Source organism: Paralichthys olivaceus, chromosome 15 (genome assembly GCF_024713975.1).
Source record: "Paralichthys olivaceus isolate ysfri-2021 chromosome 15, ASM2471397v2, whole genome shotgun sequence".
Lineage (NCBI taxonomy): Eukaryota > Metazoa > Chordata > Actinopteri > Pleuronectiformes > Paralichthyidae > Paralichthys > Paralichthys olivaceus.
This window is the reverse complement of record NC_091107.1, coordinates 4398687-4425376: the sequence shown is the minus strand read 5'-3', so window position 1 is coordinate 4425376 and position 26690 is coordinate 4398687. Positions and strand designations below refer to the sequence as shown.

The following is a 26690-nucleotide window of genomic DNA, read 5'->3' as shown; positions in this document are numbered from 1 at the left end:
CACGGTTTGATAAAGAGGCCCCACAGCTCAATAAAGGAGCAGTTGATAAAAGTGTGTGCACAGCATCAAAAACATCTCTGAGAGCTCTTCACTGCCTTCTCAAACCTCCATCGAATCACATGCGGCACAGAGGTCTGAAAACACTGAGTGACCCTCTTCCCACAGGGTGAAGCCTCGATGTGAAAGAGCTCCATTGTAATGTTTCTTTTTTTCTTTGACTATTTTGTCAAAGAAAAGTTTGAAGCGTTGCCATTAGAAACCTGATGACACTGGAGGTTCTAGGACGTCTGAGGAGGTAAATTATTTGTCTTCATGTGTCAGTCGCACATTGGTATTTGAAAACAACTGCAAACCACATATCCTCGAAAGTTGATATCTACTATTTCTGTAGAAATAAGTCTTTAGGTTATTCACATCTTCTCCTCAGTCCAACAGATCGTTGCAAAGACTATTTTACATCCTTCATCTCCATCAACAAAGATGAAGACGGGCTTCCGGGACGGTGTGTGTCTGCATGCCTGTGTGTGCATGATCAAAGCATCACAAATGCTAGCAGTGACATCACCTGCTGTCCCTTAGCGAGCAGCTCGGTGAGGAACGCTACGGTCTAGCAGAGCAAAAGATGCAGCAATTTCTTCCTCGAGACGACACGTCAATCTTCAAACAGCTGTTCAGAGGAGCTGCTGCATCCTGATTGCTGGAACGTTTTTTAAGACGGGACCGACCGCCTCGGTTCAAGCCCCGTCCCCTGAAGCTCTTTGAGCCGCGCAGGGACGTCTTGCGCCACTATCTTTCAAATAATGAAACAAAGTCGTCACTCTTCACATGGGATTGGGGGGGGGGGGGGGGTGCCTAATGGTGAGTGAGGAAAGGTTTGAATCCCGGTTGTGAATATGTGAATGATGTAAAGATCACACTGTGACACCAGCTGAGGTGAAGTGAAGACTCGCCGTCACTGCATTTACATTTAAACACAGAGAAGAACATTTTATTCCAGGTAACTACTACTGACATCACCTGCAGCAGCACCTTGTTTCAGCTGATCCAGGAGTCGATGTTTATTATTACTGCCTCATTAATGGTTTTATTGCTATCGATCGAGTTTTGCTTCACCTAAAAATCAATCAATACATGTAATATTTCCACATGGACAGCTCTCCGTGGTCTAACAGGCGTACGCTCCAGTGTTCCAGGACAGTCACTCATCTTCTTTATCGATTAACCTGGTTGTGGCTACATGGAGCATTAACAGTGTTGACCTTTATCAATATTACTTTTTTTTTTTTTTAATTAAAACAACAGCAATGCCAATCAAGTTCCTAGATTCCAATGTGGCCTCGTTATCCTGCTTGTTGTGTGTGAGAACTGTGACAAAGATGTATTTAAATTATCAAGACCTCACACTGGAGAAGCAAAGCCTGAAATCTGTTCTGCATTTTAACCAATTAAATGATGAAAAGATAGATTATCATGAAAACTTTAAAAAGCCATTAGATTAATTCCTCGTCGGCTGAAAAACAGATGTCAGTATCGGGCTGGTTTAGTTTTAACTTTTACAATAAGACGCTGTCGGGAAGTTTTCTTATCATCACTCCACTATGCTGCTGCCACAGCAGGACTTTATCTGTGAGTCTTTTTCATGGAGATTTTATAAGACATTATACAGGACATCCTTTAATAAGCACATTAGAAAGGTCTAAATGAGCCAAGTGTGTTTCTCCAGCAGAAAATCTCCTTTTTCTGAATCCACAAACCTGAAAAAACTGATTTCCCGTCCACACTGAGGGTTCAGGTCCGAGCTGCCAGCTCGACCTCACTGAGGAGCACTTGAACACATCCCAGCTCTCAGGGGTCCCGCTCAGTTGTTAGCAGACACAGCTGAGCGAGAGCAAAATACAGCAGCAGCAACATGCCTCTGGTTAAATGGTTCATCTGCTCAAACACTGGACACTGTGCCTGCTTTTCCCATGATGCTCAGGCCGATTCAAATGTCATTTCTGTGAAGTGACTGTGGTCTGCCTTATCACCTGATCTTTACTGCTGTGTGCTGCCAGGCAGGCGATGTAGAAAAAATGTTGCATTGTCTATTGAACACACACACACACACACAGAGAGCTTTTATCTCATATGCACAAAGCCCACAGCATGACAGCCTTTAAATGCAGCGGACTCCAAGAGCATCAGCTACATAAAATAACACACTTCTTGCATCAAAGTGCTCAGCTGGAAGAAAAAAAATCTCTCTGGAAAAACTACACTGGTGCATTTCCTTTAATAAACTCATCATAGGTCAGGTGCTGCAGTCAAGCGTTCACTAAAGCGACGGAAAAGGAAACCCATTCCTCCAGCCAACAATAACATAGTGGACAGTGCGCAGACAACATGAACTGTAAGGAAAGGAGCTCGGGTCCATTTACCAGCCAACAGTTCTTACAGACTCTGGATAATGAGAGTTTAAACAGCAACATTTCACAGTTCAGGAATCAAGCTGATGAGTAACAGTGAGTTAATAGTGGTTGAGTTTTAATTCCTGCTTCATCAATCGGCAGTCGATAATGAGGAGGGCAAAGGTCCGAGTAGAGTTCAGAGAGCAAACCTCATAAACAGAGAAACAGGGCAAAGATGTTCTGTATGTTGTGACAAGCGCTGGACAGAAACACAGTCAAAGTGGACGACTCTACCTGGTTACTACTGCACATTAATCAACCACCATTAGATTTATATTAGAGCACAAACTGACACCCACACGTCACTTCCACTCTCCTCCTCTAGACCGCCACACATTCTATGCAGCAAAGTCAGTTATCGTCATTTTGTAATCACAAACTTGGGTGAAGCTCAAAGAGAGCTGTGTTGAGATCTCAGGAAGCCTTGAGGACACGTTCATGTGCATTCAGACCTGAACTTAGCTTGTGATGGAGCCACTCAGGACGGATGTTGAGACCAGGTCTGAACAGGATCTATACGTCATCCCTTGAATAGACTTGACCAGGGTTTACCACACCTCTTGTCCGTTATCACCTCCCTCAAAGTAAAAGTGGTATGGTCTAACAAGCCATGTGGGGGCTGGTTGAGTTTACTCCTTTCGACAAGCAGACTGATTTCCAAGTATTAAATCGGTGATGTGCCCCTGATGACTAATAAAGATCCATATAATCATCACTCCTGTGTTTCTACATCACGACTCTATTAGACCTGAACTATGCAGAATGATGCAGATACAGGTGTAAATATTCGTCTACACGGATCGCATGTTTCAGAGTTTGTACATGTACAGATTTAGCCTGGAGCCAAGAAATTTTCATAGGCAGATTCATGCAGAAAATACTTAACACACAACACTCAAGTGCATCTTATTCTTTGTGGGGCTCGGCACCATAAAGCACAGAGCTGGCCTTAAATTAGCCTCCAGGGATTAGTTTAATCATCTGAACATTAAAAAAAAGCAGCTCCATAACCCACGTGGCTGTAATTAAAAGCCTGACTCCTCGCTCCGTATCCACAGGCTGTCTGCTGCACCTGTCCCTCATTTGGCTCCTCGCACTGATCTGGGGCAGCGGATCCCTGACAGGCATACAGAGCAGCTTCTGCATGCGCTCGGTCTGTGCCGCAGCCAGCGGCGAGTCAACGTCTGCCTTGTGTGAGGAACCTGGGGAGGAAACGCTCTCCCAAAAAAAAAAAAAAAAAAGTTTGCCCGTGAACAAACACCTCTTTTTCCTGCTCACGCTGCCTTCTCCTCCTGAGGTGTTTCATTCCCTCCCTCACTTTCTCAGCTTCGAGTGATAAAGTGCAACGATTTAAGTCTGCAGCAAGTAACTCCACTTGTCTTTGCAAATGACTTTCACCCCTCAGTCTCCCTCGTTTCCAGGGGCTTAACAAGTTACAGATAAAATCTCATTCCCCGGTCCAACAGCACAGCTGGTTCACAGCTCAGTGAGGTACATCAGGTACTGACATTAACAGCTTTTCTCTCCATTACCAAACCTCAGAGCGGGCTGGTTTGTTTTCTTTCATTCTTACTAACCTTATTGTTTCCAAATCCCATGTTACAGGTTATAAATACACACAAACAAGCTTCGTCAGCCACACCCCTCGCTTCATGTTCTCAGCAAGGTGTTGCACCTATATAGCTTATCGCTGTTTTCCAATATGATCTCCGGATACGGAAATGTGCTGTTCAAAAACACTTGAAAAGAACTTGCATGTACTACCTCCTGCATGATCTACTCAGACACCACCCCTCACTTAAATGTTAGGGAAACGTCTGACCTGCAAAATCTCCTGCCGCAGTCTTTATGTCCTTGCAGAGAAGACTTTTTTAATACAAAAATTAACCGAGCAGTGTGCAGAGTAATAAACTCTAATATACTCTCACAACTTATCATGAACCATGTTAAACTGTCCTAATCCTACTTCCACAGCCGCTCTAATTGCTCTTAACCTCATAGGATTCACGAAGCTGATGCAATTTCCTTAATTGCAGGAGGGCCTCCATTTCCCACACTTGTTTGCAGTCACATGAAGAAATCCAGCGCAGCTTGACATTACTCTCCACAAACGTGCCTGAAGGAGGCTCGATTTTCTTTTTTGAAATCCTCGTTCATGCGTGGTGCAATGTGAGGGCAGCCTAAATCCATTCAATTTCAATTTTGTTTCTGTGCACTTTGGATTCACGCTTCCCGTAGGTGCAGCCTTGAGCCTCCCGGAGCTCTGAAATCACCGCCTGCTATTGGCATGAAACATCATTCCCTCTCTCCCACATGATGTCAATAGAGCAGAAAGGAGAGATTTTTCACAGAACCACGGGCTAAAGTCTTATTCAACTTTAATGTTTATCGGAATAGCAACAGAGAGGAAACAGACAGGGAGCTGCGGGTCAAACAGTTCGACTTTGCCGGGGCGCTGAGGAAAAGCAGGGACAGGGCCTCACAGACGATTGTACCGAGATGTCAGAAACGGGGACATTCAGATGACTCTATAAGTCTAGTTTGGCCCAGTTCCTGGAATCTAGTTGTTAAGAAACATGTCAACCCTTTTCCTATACACATACCCTTGCGGACTAAACTGTTATAGAAGAAACCATTCATTCAAAAAGGAATTGTTAAATATGTAATGTGCAGAGGGAGGCAACAAACAAAATTACTCCATTAGATGATTTCATTGGGTCCGATCACACCTCCTCATTATATCCATGTGTTTTTCAGTAGGTAAGAAGTAAAGCGTCACTTTTTTTTTTCTTTCCTGAAAAGGACAAGACTAACAATGTTTTCTATACGTCCCCCGGAGGCCTGGAGGACAGAGGGGTTAAACAAATATCTGATTTGCATTGTGACTGTGGGGTAGGAATACATCACAAGCAGACAAGCCGGGGAATTCAAAATCAGACTGAAGCACTGGGGGGATTTATTTGGAAAAACTGTTTGTTCTGGAGTAATAATTTGCCCAGAAAGCTGTGGTTCTTAAATCTGCAGCTTCTAAAGCAAAAATAAAAAAAGAGTAATTAAAGGAAGTTCTTGCAATATTTTTCAGCTGGGATTTCTCCTTGTGATGAGATGTTCTACATAGACGTCCTTGTTTACTTTGAGGTCTGCTCATTAATAAGGCTGGACGGTTGCTGACTGACCTTTTACTGCCTCTATAAAGAGTATATGCAAGTGTGTGTGTGTGTCAGAGAGTGTACTGTACACGTGTCAGAGGCGAAACGCACAAGGTCCTGGAGTGATGAATGAAGAGTAATCCAGCCTACAGTGTGTGGCTCATAAATGTAGCCTCTAGCGTACTGAGGCCTGTGTGATTCTCGTTTCTCTGTGACACGGCCATGAATCTCAGCCAACTTTCCTTTCAAGAGCAAACCTTATCTTCTGGACTTTTACCACAGCTGATTACATCCAGTGGAAAAGCCACCAGCAGCAAACCCTGAAAATAAAACTTGGAAAACTATGTTGTGATATGCATATATGTAGTCTGATCTACTTTTGGTCGAAACCACCTTGAACTGTTTAGGATTTTTTGAGTTCTGGCAAAAACGGGCAAAAGAAAAAAAAACGGGTAAAATCACTTTTTGCCAGCAAGTATGAGGAGGTGAATGAGAAACAGAGACAACACTGCATCTCCAATTCCTGTATGTATCTGAGGAGAACTAAGGTTTTTTTGTGAAAGTTCTGCAAAGTTGAAAAGTCCACGTCAAAGGGAGCTCCCCTCCCGCACAGAAGGGAGTTCCTGAGACACCTGGTCAATAGTCCGGGTCCTGCTGCCGCATCACTGTGATGTAATACACCGAGTCGGCAGTGGTTGACCATTCACAACAGTCACCAAACCAGTCAGAGCAAAACGGGCTCTATCAGATCAGATCAAGGACAGAATGGTGAAAGTGATGTTTAGAGGATGTAAACCTTCCAAATGATAATCCAAATTAGAATCATGAGCCTAAATATGAGCATCATGTGTTTCTTTAAAATTCCTGGTCAACTAAAATTGTAAAATTGAACGCTTTGCATTCGCACTAGTCTGCCGGGCTTTCGTCCGGACGAGGATTTGTCTCAGGCGGCACAGACATCAGGTCACAAACCCCGTGGCCTCTTTTTTTAATTCTACTCGCTGCTCTCATCTCCTCTAACCTCAACTTAACCTGAGCTGCTGGAGCAGACAAGAGGAAGCTAAGCCACCTCTGCTTCAGCGGGAATCCTTAACAAGAGATGGGCAAATGTGAAAATTACCTTTCTGTCACTGTCACAGTCTGGAGGCTCTGAGGCGACTCATGTTTTCTTGAGCAGCATGAAATAGTCATTCAGGCACCATATGCATGGGCATATGATTACTGCTTGCACAACTTGTAGCTGCGGGATTCGATGGTAATAATGTCACAGTCAACGCCTCAGAGACAGACACTTATGCTGTGCTTTGGTCAGGGTGTGTTCTGCATTTAGACAAATTGGTGACAAATGAAAGGACAAACCATGATAAAAATGTCTCAGGTACAAGCCCCTGGGACAGTTCTGGTCTCTGGAACTCTATGTATGAACAACCTTCCTGTGGAGGGTAGGGAGAGCACAGTCATACCTACTACCAGACAACATCATCAATATTTGATATCTCTGCAGACATGGACTGTTTTACATTCAGGGCCGGTGTTTTTTCAAATTTGTATTTTCCACAGTCAACAGGTTTTCCCACTGACGACCTCTACACATTAGTTCAGATTCAGATGAATTAACTTAAGGTTCCGTTAGGATTACTTGATTAGATCACTGTTAAGGGAAAACAGATGAAGTTGAATTCCAACTCTATAATAGGAGACGTGCTCTGGTCTCTGGTACGTAAGTCAGACTCTATTTGCCCACTGGCGAATCTGACTTCTACATCCTTACTGTCTAACGCTCGACCCTCTGTCTTGCCACAGAGCGCTGGCGACGTACATTAGAACAGGAGTCCGAGGATGAGCGGTGACGAATGAGGATGTGTGACGGGTTCAATATGAATAGATTCTGAATAAATAGACGAGCGTCGATCTGTAGCAGCAGGGTTTGGAACTCTTTGACATCATCGATCATGACAACGGTCATTCACACAGATGGCTGCGTCAAATCCATCCAAGGGTCCAAGCGTGGAGAACAAGCTACAGCTCAAAGAAAATTCCTCCTCCATCATCTGCTCTGTCTTCAACTGTTGTTACAGTTAATCATGATGCTTCCAGGTTTGTAGCTTTGGACCAGAACCAATGGATCTGATTCTCCCTTCGTTAGACGTGCTTCTACATCTTGTGATGCGAGTATTGTTTCTCCACTCCACCTCCTTTATTCCCAAAGAAGGTTGGCATCACTTTTCAAACCGCTCTAGATTCTGAAAATTCAAATCCAAAGTTAAGCAGTGAAATAAAGCCCTCCGAGGAAATGTGTGCAAAGTTTATCACTGCTACAATTCAGCCAGAGAATTAGCATTAGCTGCAGATAACGACGGCTGAAGCATTAATGGATTAAACAATTAACTGATCATGGAAATAACTGTTTCCTGATAAAAACCGTGCATGTAGACTCAAAGTGAAAGTGAACTCAGTCCTCACTGAAGGCCTACAATCATTCCACACACATACCATCCATGAAAGCCTCCATTCAGCAGGTTTTCCCTCATTAGAATAAGAGAGGGCGGCTATTGTTTTCCAAGTAAGGTCCGTTTTAGTTCAGATTTCTATGTGAACCAACACAACTTATCCAACACCAACCTCTGCAGCTCGTCTTTTCTTTGTTAGTTGTTTGGTTTTTTAAAATCCTGGATCGATGAGTGAATCCAAAGCACATGAACAGGCACAAGTTTCCCTCAAACAGAAACAGACCTTTTAAAAAAAAAAACACACACATTTATTAACCCTTTTCCAAAAATCATCAAATGTTATTTTTAACCTGCAAGTACAAGAATAGTACAAATGGATTTTAAACAAGGTGCAACTTCATTCCTTCAACCAAACGCAATCCAACTCAATGACAGATATGCAGATATGCATGCACTATGAGTCTATTAAATAAGAGACATTAAGAGCATTGTTCAGAGGAGATGAGTCACTGTTGTACTTATTTAACTCAGAGTGAAGAAGTCGGTTTGCAGGTTTGACAACTTGACAAAACTTACCAAACAGGTTAAGAACCAAGTTGAAAACACAAGTTTTAAAATAATCTTAAAGTCAAATTATCAAACAAGTCATTTACGCTTAAAGTAAAACATTGGACCTGAAGTTAATTCATTCATTATCCCAACTCAATTCAAAAATGGCAGCGAGTCTGCCGGAGATGCGACGCTACCAATCGCAGCTCCTTCTTCCAGGGAGGTGCACGTCAGCACGTAGCTTCAACGCTGAAGCATGAGTTGAGCTGAAGCGATTAGAACATGTCACCTCCGTCACTGGGAATCTGATGTTTGTAAACATTTTATAAACTCAACCAATCATCAATAAAGTGACTGATAACAACAACCGTCAGTTACAGGTTGTGTTCGTTTATAAACACAGATGAGACACATGGTGGTTTTCAGCCAGGATCAGTGTGAGGCTGATGTCCTGTCATACCGACCCTGCACCTTTATAACTGTGTGTGTGTGTGTGTTGTGAGAGTGTAGTATGAGTGTGTGTTTGTGTGTGTATATGAGAGTGTATGTGTATTGTGAGAGAGTGTGTGCGTGACTGTGTGTGTGTGTTCTGAGAGTGTATAGTGTTGTCAGTATGTGTGTTGTGAGTGTGTTTGTATATGAGAGTGTGTGTGTGTATCGTGAGAGAGTGTCTGTGTTGTATGAGTGTGTGTGTGTTTGTATATGAGAGTGTGTGTGTATCGTGAGAGTGTGTGTGTTGTATGAGTGTGTGTGTGTTGTATGAGTGTGTGTTTGTATGAGTGTGTGTTTATATGAGAGTGTGTGTGTGTGTGTGTGTTGTATGAGTGTGTGTTTATATGAGAGTGTGTGTGTGTGTGTGTGTGTGTGTGTGTGTGTGTTGTATGAGTGTGTGTGCTTCACGTGTAACAACTTCCTGGAGTCTCGTGTTGTTGTAACTTCACTGCCTCCCGGAGCTCCGGGTTCTCTCCGGTTCTCAGCTACGTGACTCCTGTTCATCCTGCCCGCTGAGACTGACGACCTGCCGGGCTGACACGGCGCCAGAGCAGGGTCCATCTTGTAAACCACACACACACACACACACACAAGGTGGGGACGCCACGGTGGTTGTATTTGGGGTGAAGCCGACACAGGGAAGTGCGCAGCGGGTAAAACCTCTGCCTCCACACCGAGAGGCCACCAAACTATTCTGGGGAGGGAGGGACAGAACCGAGCCACTCGCGGCCGCGCTTCCCTTACCTGGATCGGGGGAAATCCTCCGGGAGCGTCCGCCGTGTCGGCCGAGTTGTCGAAGACTCGGTCCCGGTACAGAGACCACAGCCCCACGTTCGGGAAGAAGAGCAGAGCCGCCACCAGCAGCCCGGCGAACTGCAGCAGCCGCTTCTCCTTCCGCCTCATCTCTCCGGTGTGAAGCAGCGGAACGTGGCGAGTCCCGAACCCGCTTCCTGCGCTTCTCTCGGCGGAGACAACTTCCACTGTGACCGGGGGCTCGAACCACCCGGCGCCGCTGTGACACTTCCGCTAGGGGGCGTGAACCGCTGCGCCTCAGCAGGAGGAGGAGGTGGGGGGGGGGGGGACTAACATAACATTTATTTATTCTTGTTTATTGATTTATTGATTTATTCCTATTGATTTATTTTATTTCACGATCGTTGTAATTAGTTTTTTTATGTTTTTCTAATGAAATTAATTAAGTTTGAAGTTAGAAAGTGTGACACATTCATGCTGCCTTCAAGTGTACCTCGGAAATAAGAGAACTAAGTTCTCTCGGAAAAAAACACCTGTCAGGATAAATATTGGAAATAAATATTCTAGTTTGTTAGTCGGACATATATGGATTCATGGGTGTTTTTGTGTCGGTAAAACAATGCCGATTATACAGCATCATAATAGAATCCAGTGTGCATTTTAATCAATGTGTTTGTTATTGTTAAACAACTCTCTTAAATGTGCAATATTCATTTTCACACTATATATATGTTTTTACTACATCCATATTTTCTTCATCTCGTTATCCTTGTGCTTAAGTATTGCATGTTAGTTATTATATATACTTACTGATTACTTACCTAGTTTGACTCTTGCTGCTGTAATATTGCTATAGACGGAACATGGTCTGGCCACAGACGTCACCTGACCTCACAGATTACATCAGATCCATATTTAATCTTTTGGGGAGGAAGGTCGTTGGAGGATGTGTGTGTTCATAGCCAGATGAGATGAGAGTCGGCTGACAATCAACTGAAAGATAATGTGAAAATGCAAATGTTCCCAGGAAGGCCTGATGCACACCTGGAAGTTATGACGGAGTGAATCCACCTTGTCATGAGTCGGCGACTGTTCTCTTGAGGGTATTTAAGACAAGAGACTGAAAGTTTGACAGAGATCAACCGTGTGGTTCTTCTCCCCATGCTGCATGAAGCAATTTGATTCATCACATTGTGTCTGTGATTCCTCAGATCTTAACATTCCAGATGAATTTCTTCTACAGTAACTGAGCACATCCGTCCTAAAATAACAAACAAATAGATATGATTGAACGTGCTGTTCCCAATCACTTGAGGATTTTGTCGTATAAATATAAATTGACATAAATTCTTTTCAAGGGCTGATGTTTACCATGCAAACATTTTTTAAACAATGCAGCGTTGAAATGTCCTGCTATTGTCACTGTATCTGCTTGGTGACATAAGGCCTTTTGGTTTACGTTCTGCAAAACACGCTGCAGGGAAACCACTCGAAACGTGTCAGAAGCCAAAATAAGATCTCAGTGCAATCATGTGTCATTGCAAATAAAAGTTACCGTAGCGCTCACTGAGGGAGGTGGTTTCTGATCCAGCAGGGTCCAAAACAACAGCCGCCTGTTTCATCAGGTCTCTCCCGCTGATCCTCCAGCAGAGCTGAGCTGGAGCCAGCGGTGGAGGAAATGAAGCCGAGCTGCGTCTCTGATGTAAATCCTGGCAATCCAAGCAGCCACCACACCTGCTTTGTAAGCACGGAACAAAGCCTGTGTCTTTTGTCGACAGGCTGTGTAAGCACTTGTTAATGCATTTCCAAATGATGCTACGTTGGTGGGAGAAAAGTTTTGGATCTGACACCGTGAGATTATAAAGCACATAGTTAATAGTGTATTACAAACCTGAGCAAGGTAATACGGTTCAGTGACCGGTGATTTGTCTATAATGACAAACATTGCCAGCAAATTTAATCGACTGCAGCTAATTAATATTGATTCTGGCCAAACAACAAAACCACAAAAGAAGAAACTCTTTGGTTCTTTCAGCTCGTGGCCTTTTACGTTCTCTTCTGTCTATATGAAATCTAATGTGAATTACCTCCTCTCTGTCTGTGATTGTGCGATCAGGGATTGTTGGGCAATCGTACTATTAACATATCATAATAATCCTCCCCTGCTCAGACATATCCGCAGCACGTTTACACTGGATTTCACAAAGGCTAATTAATGTGAGGAAATGTGGGTGTGCACACAATTCACATTTAACATGTTGCATCGTATACATAAGCCAGATAGATAGATAGAAAGATAGATAGATAGATAGATAGATAGATAGATAGAAAGATAGATAGATAGATAGATAGATAGATAGATAGATAGATAGATAGATAGATAGATAGATAGATAGATAGATAGATAGATAGATAGATAGATAGATAGATAGATTGGTTGATGTATTGATTGATTGACTGCCATCCGGCTTAGCACATCCTGTTTAAGGTTCAGTGTCTTGCTCAAAGACTCTTAATAAGTGGGTTGGAGGAGCTGGGGATCAAACCACCAACCTTCTGATGAGAGGACAATCTTCTCTACTTCCTGAGCTGTTTTACTAAAGAACAACATAAAATGAGGGGTCTCAAAATAAGCTCTTCTCAGTGTTGTTCTTGCTGCGCCTTTGCCTACGCTTGCTGACTGTCTTTTCGTCAGTGCGTGTTGCATCAGTGTTTTACCTGCTGCCTTCTACAGCCCCGCATCATCTCTGCCTCTGTGTCTTTGTGTGCAACCTGCAGAGTTATGGATTTAAAAAGTGCTCTGCAAAAATCAATGTGAGCAGAAACAGAGGAGCGTGGCTGACAGAACAAAAGGCATCAAATGCATGAGCAGAGATGAAAATGTGAAAAGAAACCTGAGAGCATTTTGAGAACATCACATGGACGGAGACCACGTTGGCCAGAAAACCTGACAAGTCTGAAACATGGGTTCATACTGTGGATGTTGTGACGAAGTTTACATTTCTCTTTATTTAAAAGAGGAGATATACCGAATTCTCCACCAAAAAGTTTGAGAATGAAGAGGACACGGATACTGAAGTGGCACTAAATCAATTTCATACAGCACATCAACTGAAAAAATAAACCTAATGACCTTTTTAATTTAAGACCTCTGGAGACACAATGAGGAATAGTGATGAGTTCCAGCAAAACAAAAATACAGTGAATACAATCAAGTCAAACAGCAATAAAATAAGACATATTTATACCAATTTAAAAAATGTAAAGTACAATATTAAAAAGTACAAGTTTTTGGACGATAAAAAATGTCATTCTCCAAAACAAATCTTTTCTCCTTTGTGCAAATTTGGGCCTTGTATTGATGTTGTCTTCTTCCATCTTCGTGTTTCTTTGTCATGTGTTGTATCACAGGAAAGGTTTCCTGATGTTCCTGATGATCGGTCTGCCCATGGGACAAAAGCAGCCCCTCTGTAAAGTCTTGTCTGCATCTGTGTCATGTGGATGAACATGAATGATGCTGCCAAGACAGCAAGAGAGTGAGAGAGTGAGAGCGACGATGAAATTAATAATGTTTTATTATATATCGTCATATTGCACATCCCTATTTGATGCACACTCAACTATAACAGAGAAAGACATAATTAATGACTCACTGTGTTTTTAGTGATTTGAAACCTTTTAGTGGTAAAATAACCTCAGTGTCCTCCTTTAGAAATACACTCAAACTAGATTATGTGGATGAAAAACATCTTTCCACAATTCACTGGCTTTTATTTACCTGACCTGGGCTGCACTGTCACAGCTTTGTTTGCTGAAGTGGACTGATGCTTACTAATTGCTAATCAGAAAGGACTCAATGCCAGAATAAATGCTGCTAATGGGTTTCAGCACACAACAGTCAATCATTGGTCTCCCACCAGGGGAATAAAGGCCTGCTAACAGGATGCTTTGTTTTGATGCTCTGCAAATTACCTTGAATTCTGTTTTTTCCCCCGACCTCTTTCGAATCCACACTGAGCCTGTGACACGCGTAATAAAGCGAAGAGCTGCTTGATCAACGCAAATCCCCTCAACGCTCACAGGTTGCAGGCTTCATCCATAATTCATGTTGTAAGACAGTGAACAGATTGAATTGTCTCAACTTAGGTACAGATGTGGAGAACGAGGGAGGGATGAGTTGCTCTCTCTCTCTCTCTAAACGTCCTGAGAAGGATTAGTATGAGCAGCACTTCCAACAACATCCTGATTTCAGACTCCAGTCTGTTAATGTCACTAATCTTTGTCCACAACAGACCGATTCAAGTCTGTATGTCTCTGAAGTACGTTGAGTATCATTACTGGGCCAAGAGACAAGGACTGTGTTCAGATCTGCTCTGGTAAAGACGCTAGTGGGTGTTTTCGATCATTTTTCTTTAGAATATTAATTAATCTGGTTGGTTGGTTTTTTAGATGACTGTTTGGTTTGATGGCTTATTGGTTGTTTGTTTTCTTAGTTGACTGGTTGGCTGGCTGGCTGGCTGGTTGGTTGGTTTGTTGGTTAGCTGGTTGGTTTGTTGGTTTGTTGGTTAGCTGGTTGGTTTGTTAGCTGGCTGGTTGATTGGTTAGTTGGTTGGTTTGTTTGTTAGCTGGCTGGTTGGTTTGTTAGTTGGATTGTCATTAGCAGCATTACGCAAAACCTCATGATCAAATTAACACAAAAACCTCCTGTTGTGAAAGGTCGATCTCACTTCCTCGCTGTATAATAAACATGACAGTCATCTGTGTTTGTGAAAACTAAATGATGTGGTTTTTACCTACAGATGTTTCCATTGTCTCTGTCATTGTTGCTACAACCTTATGCTCATTAACACATATTTAAATTGTAGCTGGTCAGAGACATTAGCTATGATCTTATTCATTTTAATCAAATTAAAATGAAAAAAAAATATTTTCTGAAAATGTGATTTAATTAAATTCTTGACCTTCATTCAGCTTTCCAGTTTTCATGTGACTTTTCCAGTCCTCAACATCTGTTCATATAATCACATTAGACTCCTACAGCTCTCCCTCAAGGCTTGTACTTGCTGTGCTTAAAGAATGTGTGTGTGAGTGTGTGTGTGGGCGTACATGAATCCTCATTACCCAGACTCCCATCTGCTGTACCCTCACCTTCCCATTAAGCCCATATGATCCTATAAACACTGGAACGTCAGTCTCACTAATGGATGTTCGACTCAGCACGAGTAACTGAACATACGTTAAATGTATAATTTTCATCTGTGCCGAGGAGCAGAGGTTCTGCTTTTTGCTAAGAAACCAACCAATGACAGCGTGATGATCCAGAGACGCTCTGCAGTGAAATGTAAAGCTTGTTATGGACAGAGCATGTACTTGGATGTGAAGCGCAGATCATCACAGCCACATGTTTAAACTATTGGGTGGAAATGTCTTAAGTGGAACTTCCTCAAAACTGAATTTGTAGAAAACTTCTTTTTGTTGTTTGTTTGATTTTCAGCAGGATTTCATAATACTGAGTGGATTTCCATGGAACTTGCGATGGGACATGGGCCAAGAAAGAACTTTCAGCATCGAACTTGACAAAGAGAGGGATCCAAGAATTTTTGATCGCTTTCTATATCGTAAATTTTTGTAGATTGTCAGCGATTTCACAGAGAATAATTAATGGATCTTGGTGAAAAGATCAGCACATTTAAGGGACTGATATCTATCTTTTACATTTCTTCCTTTCCTCCCGTCAGATACAGCTGCAAACACCTGCAGCCTTCAGACAGACATTATAAACCCCCCACATGCTCTACCCTGAGGTCGTCTGTCCATTAAACCCATATAATCTGCTGGATATTGATGCAATAAAAAGGCCACTGTAGAAGATTCTGATTAGATGAGAACATCTGCTCCATATGGCGAGTTTGGCATGTACACCGTCCTCAGCTTCCAAACTCACGATGTAACACAACAGTCAAGGTGGCACTTCAGATTTATTGTTGGCATCTGGGCGACCTGGTATTTGACGGCTTGATTTAGTGCAATCCAGTGATTCTGGAGAATTCATCGATGCAGCCACAGTAATTATTACATCCAAACTTCATCATATTGTGTCGTATTGATTTAATGGAAAACGAGGCAGAAGTTCACCCACACAGGTATTCTGATATTTAAGGGAATCATACTCTGAAGCAGATGTGACGATCGATATGAGATTCTGCAGACGCTGCCTCCGAGCTGTTGGTTAGACACGTTTCAGTGTATTGAACCTATGAATTAACTCACATTGATCTTTCCATCTTGTGCTAGGCTGGAAACCAGATGAGCGTTATTATATTTTGTTTTGTAAAATTACAAAAAATAAATAAAAATGGGCAATGTTGGAGTAAACTTGTTAGAGATTCAGAGATTGATTTGGTGTAAAAAGAAAGTAGAAATCTACTTTAGGTCTTGAAAAGCTCTTCCTATGAAATTGGGGATTTACATTTTTTTGATGCATTATTTTCCTTAAACCTAAAAACATATATATGATATACATATAGAAACTGGAAGAAATCACCTCTATACACAGAATATTTTCAAGCAGTTATTATGCAGAAATGCTCCACACTAACATGAGTGCTGAGCTGAGCAGACGCTGTAAACTTGATGAGCTAAAAGATAGCTTCCATTGTACTGGGCGTAATTATTAACACACATTATTAACACAGCATTATTGGCTCTCGGTCCCCTGTGTTACCTTCCTAATGGAAAAGCTTCAAAACAGAAAATATCTCTGCCCTGGAGCCAGACGGAGAAATATCGTCCATGAGTGTGCCACGAGCAAACACTTAAACAAACAGGGAAACACAAATTGATCTTAAATGAAATGCAAACACACTCATTTGCAGTTTCGTGTCAGAGGCAGAGCTGTTTGTGATTTAATAACCTGTGTACATGCTCTGCGGCTCCCTGCTGACATTTTGATGTACATCACTATGAACTGCAGAGGCTCCGCAGAATCCAGGCAGTTTGTAGACATGATATTTATGATCCTTCTTTATATATAAATATATATATATATATATATATAGAGAGAGAGAGAGGGAGAGAGTAGTGATTGATATAGATCAATAAAGGGCCTGTTTTTCTGAGTGATGAAAGATGTCACGACTGGTTCGCTTCCTCTTGATTCACAAACAAATCAAAATGCATGAGTAAGCAACACTATGTAACTTTTACTGAGCAACAGCGACCTCTCTAATATACTGTATATACATATTTTTATATATACATATATATGTGTGTGTGTGTATGTGTATTTGCTTACTGGATTTGAAGTTAGAAGAGCTCATGTTTGTGTTTGACTTCTCTGCCGAGCACAGACTCACTGAAGACGCAGTGCTCGCTGGTGGAGGGTGACCAGGTGACACTGAGATGGTGGAGTGGCAGGTCCTTATCTCCTCGTCACGGGCGTTGTCATGGTGATCCACGGAATCCTGCTGGGGTCGCGACCCCTGAGAGTCAATTAGAGCTGCATTCTCTTCTCCTTTCTTGCTTTTCTTTTCTCTCCATCTTTGTGATAAAGATCAAACTGCAGGTTGTGTATTTTTATCTCGTATCTAAAGGCGAGAGGGAAGGAGAGAGAGTTAATACATAACATCGATGTGTTTATATGTGAAATGATAAAGTATTAGATAGAAATACCCTGTTACCAGTTATCAAATGTTCACGCACGGCTTGGTCACAGATTCATAAAAGTTTTTATCATCATGGCTTCTCATAAAACCACCATGTATAATTTCGTTTTGATTCTTCTCATGACTTTAACATTTTCTCCAGGACATGTTTGGAGTTTAGTATCTCTGCCAAGACGGTTATAGATAATATATATCTTCACTTTATTCGTCTGTTAGTTTGCACGATTGCTCAAAAACTAATGGACAGATCTTCTTTTTTGGACTCTCAGTAAACTACCATAATAAACTGTGCGCCCTATTTGAAGTTAATTTATTTCATCTCCTTTTCGTCAAACATTTAATTAATCTGTTACTGACTTGATAAAGATAAATAGATAAATACTTCTTTTATTTTTCTTTACCACCTACTCCTCTCCACCCAATTTGTTCCCTCTGTATTCAAAGCCTTTGTTTCCTCCTCCTTCTCATTTCCATCATTTTCCAGACATGATTGTCATCTTTAAATAAGTTGTCTGGGAATGTTTGCAGCCCACAGCTTTCTAATTTCCTTCCCTTGTCACTCCTTGATGTAGATTTTATATTACTTTAATCGTCTCCCACACTGATGTCGCTAAAACACACTTTCTCTAAATGTTAATCCCATAATCATTTCCCTGGGCGTTCTGCATGTGTTCATAGCTGAGCGATATTGCTTTTTTTTTTTTTTTTTTTACAGCCCATTTCTGAGTGGCCCATTTCTCTGAGTCTCATGGGTTGTCATATAATGCTCAACTTGTCACACCAGCTCTGAAAGCGGGAGAAGGACCGTGGATATATTAAGGGACCGCATTATTATTCAAGATGATTTCGGGGCCTGGACATGTGTCCTGGGGGATATAAACTGCAAAAAGTGCAGAAGGGATTTGGAGTTTCTCTTTTTTTTTTTCACTTTCAAGCCAAGGACTCATTCATCTGCTCTGCTGCTACTATATCTGCTTTGTAAGTGAAAAATAAGGTCGAAGGCCTGATAAAAACTTCTAACACTGGTTTTAAACTGGGTTCCAAACACTACACTGCTATTTTAGGATTGAATTTAAAAACATTTTTGTCTGGGAACTCTGTCGTTAAGCCTCCTTGTCATTTCTGGTTCATCTCACAATTATTCTTTTTGAATTAGTTCATTTTTCTATACAATCAAATGCCCTTTATAGTTTTCGATAGCCCAAGGTGAAGTCTTCGGCTTTCTTGTTCTTTCTGATAAACAGAATCAGAACACAAACCAGAAGGACGCTCAGAGACAGCATACCTCCTTCAAGACTAGCGCCTTATCTCGCAATGTTAAAAGAAAGTGAAGAAAAATCAATGGACCTGCTTCCTTCGGCCTTGTTTACATAAATACTGAGATTTTTTCAATGGATATTTTCTTCTCTGTTATTAAAACAATACGATCTTCGTTTTGCAAAATATCTGTGTCCAGACGAGAACACAAGAACGACATCAAATGCTCAAACAAGCATGTTGGGCTAGTAGGTCGTATTAAAGTCTTCAACGATCCGTGAAATGAAAGAGAAGAACACTGTGATCTAATAACATTGGGCGAGGCAGATGTCTGTGAACGTGAGTAATGTTGTGCAGCGATGCTAAATTTAACTTAACTAAATAATATCAAACAATGCTGACTTAACGTAGAGAAACCGGTATACAGCCGCCATTGTTGTTGTTTCTGGTGTTTGCTCAATAGACAAAGCAACAGTGTGAATGCAAAAACTAAACTGGGATGAAAATCTGCACTTCGGTACGTTGTAAGAAATGTTTCAGTGAACACAGAGGGGAAAGTTTGTTTTGCAAAATATCAGCATTGATCGAATCCATTCTAATAGTTATTGAGTTCTTTCCTAGTCCATCGTGAACCTTTCCACCAAGTTTCAAGAGAAGTTTTGTATGTTGGTGTCGGTGTAACTCCTGCTAGCAGAAAGACAAACATATAACGTGGTTCATGCAGGTAAATACATTTAAAAAGCAGATAAAAGATATCGTGGATATTTGGAATCAGTCACTGTGGCGTTTAATCACAAGCGTAACCTAAACTGCAGCGGGTGAGCTCCCTGCTACAGGGAGGCTGCATGAATCGTCTTCTATCAGAACATCTAAGAACTTTTTAGATCTTTTCTCCGTGTCTTCAGTAAAAAGCTGCCGGGGTGCTAAACACAGTGTAAGTGTGCAGGTTATTGCTGAGACGCTGCAGGACGTCTGGACATTATGCTTCATGATTTTCAAACAAGCTGCCAGTATGTGGAATAACTTTGAACATCATTCTCCAGCTGGATTCTTGCTGTTTGTCCCCCCCACTCTCTCTTTCTGTGTGTATGTGTGTGTGTGTGTGTCTCTCTCTCTGCATGCTGGCGGCCCGGTGACTCCTTTGTCTTTTGAGTCTTGTTATCTTAGTCTTCAGTCAGTGAGGGATAATACAGGTTCGGTCAAAGACAGAAAAGAACACCTACTCTTCCTCACTTTATAAAACAAACAAGCAGCCGAGCCTGATGTCAATAAATTCCCGACCACACCTTGCTCGCAGCGTGGGAAAAATAAAAACAGCAGCATCGCAGGGGACCCATCGTTAATGAGACCAGAGCTGAGAACTAAACGCTGGTTCGCACACATTAGTGTTAAGATAAAAGATAAATCACCTGCTCTGTTCCCCCGATGTCACGCTGATTTCTGTCAGCCGCGGTAAACTCTGGGAAACGTGCGACTGGGACAGTTGTTTTTTTCTTTTATTCATCTGAGGAGGCAGCGTCAGTGTTTCTGCTCTTTTATGAAACACCAGGACGTCTGAACGACACCGGAGAGCGAGAAGCTCCAGCATGAAGGACAGGAGGCCTTCGAATAAAACAGCAGCATATCATGCATTTAGTCACAAACTCAAAAACTGTGTCCACACTTACAGGTTACCTGCAGGGAAGGTTCTTCAGAATGTTGCTTCATTCAATTATACAAGTTACAGCCTCTGCACATGTCTTAAACTCAGCCACACAGGTGTTTTCATTTATATTTCATCATTAGTCCAATGCTCAAGGACAATTTACCCAAGTCCTCGTTCTTATTAGTTCAGGCAGTGACCTCAGATCTCAGCGCAGCAGCTCTGTGGTAAGAAGACGTGAGAAGAATCAGTCCTTTAAAGGTAGAGTTTGATATTGTGGGAAATTCTTATAATCACTCTTTCTCGAGTCGGATGAGAGAATATGTGGTTCATGTCAGTAATGGATAACACAAGCTTTCTCTCTTCTATTGTCATGGAGCTAATAATAATTACCTATATAACATATATATGTGTTGGTTCTGCACTTCCAGGGAGGAACAACATGGTGTTGACTGTGTGTTTCTCATGTTGTGTCTTGAATAAGAACGACCACGTTAACAAGTTGTATAAGCTTAGATACAGAGCTCCTGTGTTGTATATTAATATGTTTATATATTATTAACAGGTCTGAGAAACTTCCCCGGTTAATAACCTTGATGTGGTTCATTAGCCTGAATCATGAATGTGGTGCTGAACCATTAAATATGATTCTATTCTAACCTCATGCCCCGAAATCATGTAACGCAGGATCAGCTCCACTGTGGCACTGACTCGTTCTTCCGTGTAAGTCAAGGTGAAAGAAAAACCTTTTGTCTCAGCGTTCTTTACCCAGAAGGACTGAATGATGAATGAGGCGTCGCTGCAGATCCTCATGTCGTGTGTGTGTCATGGCGGAGATATAAAGAGCTGGATGACTCTCTGGGGGTTTCACATCGATTCTCCAGCTGCCAGAACTTCTGTGATGTTGAGAGGTGACAACAACGTTTATCGTTTCACTGATTATTTGTAAAGAGGGGGCAGAGCTGCGGCTCCAGCGTGCTGTCGTCAGGTCCTTATCCTCATCCGGCCGTCGTGTTCTGGGTTCAAACCTTTTCATGGTTCTTCAGCTTCCTCCGACAGCAGCTTTGGTTACCTGGAGACTAACTGGTCTGCAGGTTTGAATATGAGTGTGATGGTTGTTTGTCTCTATGTGTCAGACCTGTGATGGACTGGAGACTCGTCCAGGGTTTAACACTGCCTATCACCCAACGTCCCCTGGGATTGGCTGCACCGCCCCTGCAAACCCCTGAAGGATAATCGGTATAACAGATGGACGGACATAACTGAGGACTAGGTGGACTTACCTGCAGGAGCGTTTGAGTGTCTCAGGTCATGTTAATGATCTGTTTTCCAGGGTCACCAGCTTCAATCCAAAACAACTTTTTAACTCCCTGGACTCCTTGCGTAAGTGTGAGCTGGTTGTTTGTCAGGCACCACGATATGTTGAGGGTTAATTACCTTTGTTATTTAGTGAATATTGGAGAATATGTTGCTTCCAAGACAAATTCAAAGATTTTTAGATTGTGTGTGTTTATGTTTTCTACTAATTCCAGTGACGGTTGTGCTGAAACGAGTCTTAAACTCAACAAGCATTTTCCAAAGTGAAATAAAAAATTTAAAGGAACACCGTCAGCAGAGACACATTGAAAGATTTAATCATTTAATCGCTTGATTAGTATTGTAACACTTAATTATTGATTTCTAATTAATTTTGGGATAAAATATCAGGTTTGACACTCGTTTGAGTGTTTAATATGGATACACACACACACACACACACACACACACACACACACACACACACACACACACACACACACACAAACACACCCACTGAGCTCCATTATGTCTTCAAATCCCCTCTTGTGAAGCATCAGCATTGTGTTTGAATCCCATTGTCAGAGTCGACGAGTGATTAAATGAGCATTACAGCAGTGAAAGGGAGAGGACCCTGGTGACCAGCACCACTGTTGTTGTATAATGACGAAGAAGAATGGACGGAGCGGCTCGACCAGTCGGCTGTGCTCAGGGCCGACCGGCAGCCGTGAGGGACAAAGGCAGAAAAACACACGACAGAAAAACACAGAATCCTTAACGACCACTAATGTTCGTCAGTGGTGGAGAGAGGCCAAACAGCCTGAGCCGAGCCAAGGACGCTCTGTCATGTGTGTGTCGTACGCTTCATCAAAATGACGGCCGTGCTTCTTGTGATGCCGGCTCATTCGTTTCCACGGAGCTAGAACGACAGATCTGTGTTGACGCTGGTTGCAGCTTTATTTCTGAAACTGTAAATATGAGTGTGTCCCAGCAGCCACTGCTGCAGCACGCTCATCGTCTGCTCATTCGAATTTTACTGAATCAAATCCAACACTGTTCTTCTTTGGGCCTTTAACAACACATGTCAGGGGTGAAGCTGATGAGATAAAATGGTTCTGGAGATACAGACACGGACATTTCTGGAATTATTACATAGACTGAACTTGTATTAAACAATTTAATTAAAGTTTTGAGAAAAGCTGAATGAACTAAACTGTAAGAAACTTTTCTCCAGAAGAAAACTGTGGATTTATGGTCCAAACGATGAAATGCTTTGAAGTAAACCGGTTTCTGTGAATGTAAGAATGACAACAATGTTCCTGCTCTTATGTAGAAACCCAGGACTGAGGCTCAGATAACCACGGTGACGATCGAGGGGGTTTCTATTTCGGTGGATTTTGGCTCCTCGAGACTCGACAGCTCGACACAGCAGAGGACTGCATCTTTGAAAATGTCACTACTTTGCGACTAAAGCACTTAGAAAATCACTCGAACACGGCTGCCACAGTGAGTTCCATTTTCACGCCAACAATCATTTTGTTGGAACAGGCGTCACACTTACGGTGAATATCTCACTGTGATATGAAGCCTTTCAGAGGAAGAATTTGCTGTTTGCTGTGATTACACTTGAATGTCAAACGGTGGCAGCAGCTTCAGTATATGATTACTGCCCCCCCCCCCCCCCCTGCAGACGAGTCATAAGTGATGTAGAGAAGTTTTAAGGTTTAATCAGCCGTTTGGAATTTTTAAGACTTTTGCCAGGAATTAATTCCACCGACAGAGTTGTACTTTTATAAATATTGTAGTATTTATAATGAATTTCCCCCATACTTGAATAATAAAAGACTTCTTGGTTTAATTCTGTTATTTTTTTAATATGTTCCCTGTAAAAAAAATAACAACATAATTTGAGATGTCTTTTCTCTTCCTGTTAAATTATTTTACTTGTTTTCTTAAACATTCATGTCCTCAACTCAAAAAATGATTTGATAGTGTTCGTCCTCCTCGTTGGCTCAGTTGTTGATGAGAAGTTCTCGGGCTGCTACTGTTCACATCTCAAAATAAAAGCTCTGTAATTCATCTGTGTAATTCAGCTCACCGTAAAGCGTTACAGCAACAAAACAAACATTGTGCTTTTTAAAAGGCATCAAAATCTTCTCCGCACTTTAAAACATGGACTCAAATATTCAGCTGTGGGTTAATGGAGCAGAAATGCAGCTGCTGTTTAAAAGCTGTTGATATTTTCATTTCTTATTCATCGGTGAAACATCAAACTCCTCGTTGTTTACAAAACACTAAAACTGGAAGAAGTAAAAGTTAGTTTTTGCCTCTCATCTCCTCCTCCTCCTCCTCCTCCTCCTCCTCCTCCTCCTCCTCCTCCTGCAGGATGTTTAGTGGAAGAAGAAGAAGAAGCAACGCACAGATTGTGATGCAACAGTTAATGTACAACAGTAGGAAGCAGTCGGAGAAACCAGTGTCTGATTAATAATTCCCTCTCATGCAGCGAGATTATAAGACCAAGTCAGCGAGGGAGCGCAAACAGATCAACACTTAGCATATTAATGCCATGGTGGGGACCGAGGCGTATGAAACTGCACGAGAGGAATCATATATGAATAATGGCTGCGTACAGAGAGAAACAGATCAAAGTTATCATTTTTAATTTTTAAATTAATGTTCAAATGTCTTGGATTCTGCAAATAATATTAATATTCTGGATTTCATGTGTCACAGCAATTGTTTTTGTTGAATAGTTTTAAAATTTGATTCATTATTTGATTTGGTATTTACCTGTTTACACACACACACAAATAAAAAAATGAATGCTGTGTTGTGTGAGAAAAGATAAATTATTTGATTTAATATAAAATAAAGTTGGATAGAATTTGCAGGGCTCACAGTTTTTTTTTTATTAAATGTACTTTCTATGTTTGATTCAATTAAATACGACAAAATATAAATTGCAGGTTAGCAGATAAGATTTAATTTGCCATCAAAATAGTTTTTATTTGTGGTAAAAGCTTTTGAAACAGCATCTATGTCACGTCAAATAAAATGAATCATAAATAAATCAACAATACTAACTATGAATCAGACAAACATATGAGGTACACCAGTAATAACCAGGGAGAAAACTGGAGAGAACAAATGATCACCAGTGAAGAACAACGATTTACAAACGACAAACACTTCTTAGTTCTTTCTTGACTCATGGTTCATCCAAGTTTAGTGGAAATCTGTTTGGTAGTTTTTACATAATCCTGCTGAAAATCAAACAAACCAATGGACCGGGCTGAAAACATAACCTCCTCTGCGAAGATAAAATATCAGAATACCAGAGTTTTATCAATTATTAATTTAAAGTTGTATTTTAAGATGGAATATTGTCAAAATAACATTCATGGTACACAAAACTAATTCTGAAAGATGTGAACTTCCCTCCAGGCCTCAGCAGGAGTTAAACTCTTCCCTCTCATCTCTTCTTATCTCCGTCTCCTCTGTTTCTGCTGAGGCAGGAGTTCGATTTTCACCTCAGAGACACTTCCTCTGTTCAAACCATCAGACTGTGTCAACACCAGTCTGGACCATTAATTATGCCGAGTGCAGAAAACACACACAGAAAGAGGCGATGAAGGAAAAAAGCCGGAGAGAGAGGAGTTTACGGACATGCAAAGAAAGTGTGAGCGCGTCTGAGGGCGGAGGACGAGCGAGGGAGATAAGATGTGAACATCTGCTTATCCTCTGCACCTGCTTGTATTTTCAATGAGGAGGAAAATAGTCTGAATATTTCAAAGTCAAATACAAGAGTTAAAATTGAGACGTTATCTTTTATTCATCAAAAGACTTGAAAGACTTGAATTAACTTTATTTTTTATTGCATCTTTCATACAAACATGTCGGCAGAGTGCTTTAGAGAGCAGTACGCACACACACACACACACACACACACACAACACACACACACACACACACACACACACACTGGAGACTTACTCTAAACCTAATGACTAAAGACGGAGGGAATTATTCTGGATAACTTCACAAACGTCGGTCTGTAAATATTTGCTTATATAATCTTGTATTTTGTGTGAGGTCAAGAAACAAGATGGACAAAATATATATAAATATATATATATATTAAATATATAAACGCCTTGATGAACGATGTGTCATGTGTCTCCACTTCATCCCACTTTCTAGAAACAAAGCTAAAATATTCCAGATACGAATGCTGCCATCTTGTGCTGCTCCTCGCTTGGATCAACACTGATCTTGGATCTGTGATTTCGAAGTCTTGTGGACTTGTCTTGTTTCACTCAAACTATCAAAAACATTGGGAAAACATTTTTGACTTTTGACTTTGGTTCATGTCCCATCACGTAACCTGGAGGAGGTGGGGCTTATGATGTGTAGTGCAGCGAGGCACCAGGGGGCTTCACTTTTAGGAGTCGTCGTCGTCCATCTTTGTTTATAGTCAATGAACGAGTGATTTTTATATACTTTTATATCTGACTTTGTAATTTCCTGTAAACCTGCTTCTCCAAAGCTTCAAACATGAAACGTAGAAGAACTTTTAAAACTCTTACTGTGAAACTCCGTCACACAGAAGTGACCGGACGGCTCTGTGTGGTCTGAGAGCTGATCGTGAGGAGGCTGCTGAGGGATTTAACGTTTGGATTATTGATGCAGTCTGTTGTCCTGCGCTTTTCTTTCTGGCTCAGCAGCTTTGCAGCGTCTGACAAAGCCCTGGATTTAGAATCTGGAGTCAAGCTTTGTTTCCATCGACGTGAAACTCATCGATTCCACATCGGAGCAGCCTCGCTCCTCGTGAGCCGCTCAAACTAATCTCGGGCGGGTGAACACTTTGTTGCTGCGGTAACATCCTCTGTACACTGCTGTTAGCGGTTCCTGAAGGCCACCATAGTTTCACCTACACGATTGGAGGTGGAGGAGTAAGATGAAGGGTTTTCATTTGGCTGCAGTTTGCAACA

At 41.6% G+C, this 26690-nt stretch overlaps 1 protein-coding gene and 1 long non-coding RNA gene across 2 annotated transcripts in view; both read right to left on the bottom strand.

Annotated features, from left to right (window-relative positions):
- The window catches only part of LOC109635892 (polypeptide N-acetylgalactosaminyltransferase 10-like), a 127236-nt gene extending 117121 nt beyond the window's left edge, over window positions 1-10115 (bottom strand). The window contains exon 1 of the mRNA XM_069539906.1: window positions 9832-10115. Coding sequence (XP_069396007.1) covers window positions 9832-9990 — 159 coding nt within the window. The 5' untranslated portion in view covers window positions 9991-10115. The remainder of the gene's footprint in view (window positions 1-9831) is intronic.
- Window positions 10116-12844: 2729 nt separating this feature from the next.
- LOC138404868 (uncharacterized) lies at window positions 12845-20440 on the bottom strand. The gene is made up of 3 exons (XR_011238629.1): window positions 20171-20440; window positions 17135-17426; window positions 12845-13357 (listed from the first exon to the last, which is right to left on the bottom strand). It is a non-coding gene; the product is annotated as an uncharacterized lncRNA (long non-coding RNA).
- Window positions 20441-26690: the final 6250 nt, after the last annotated feature.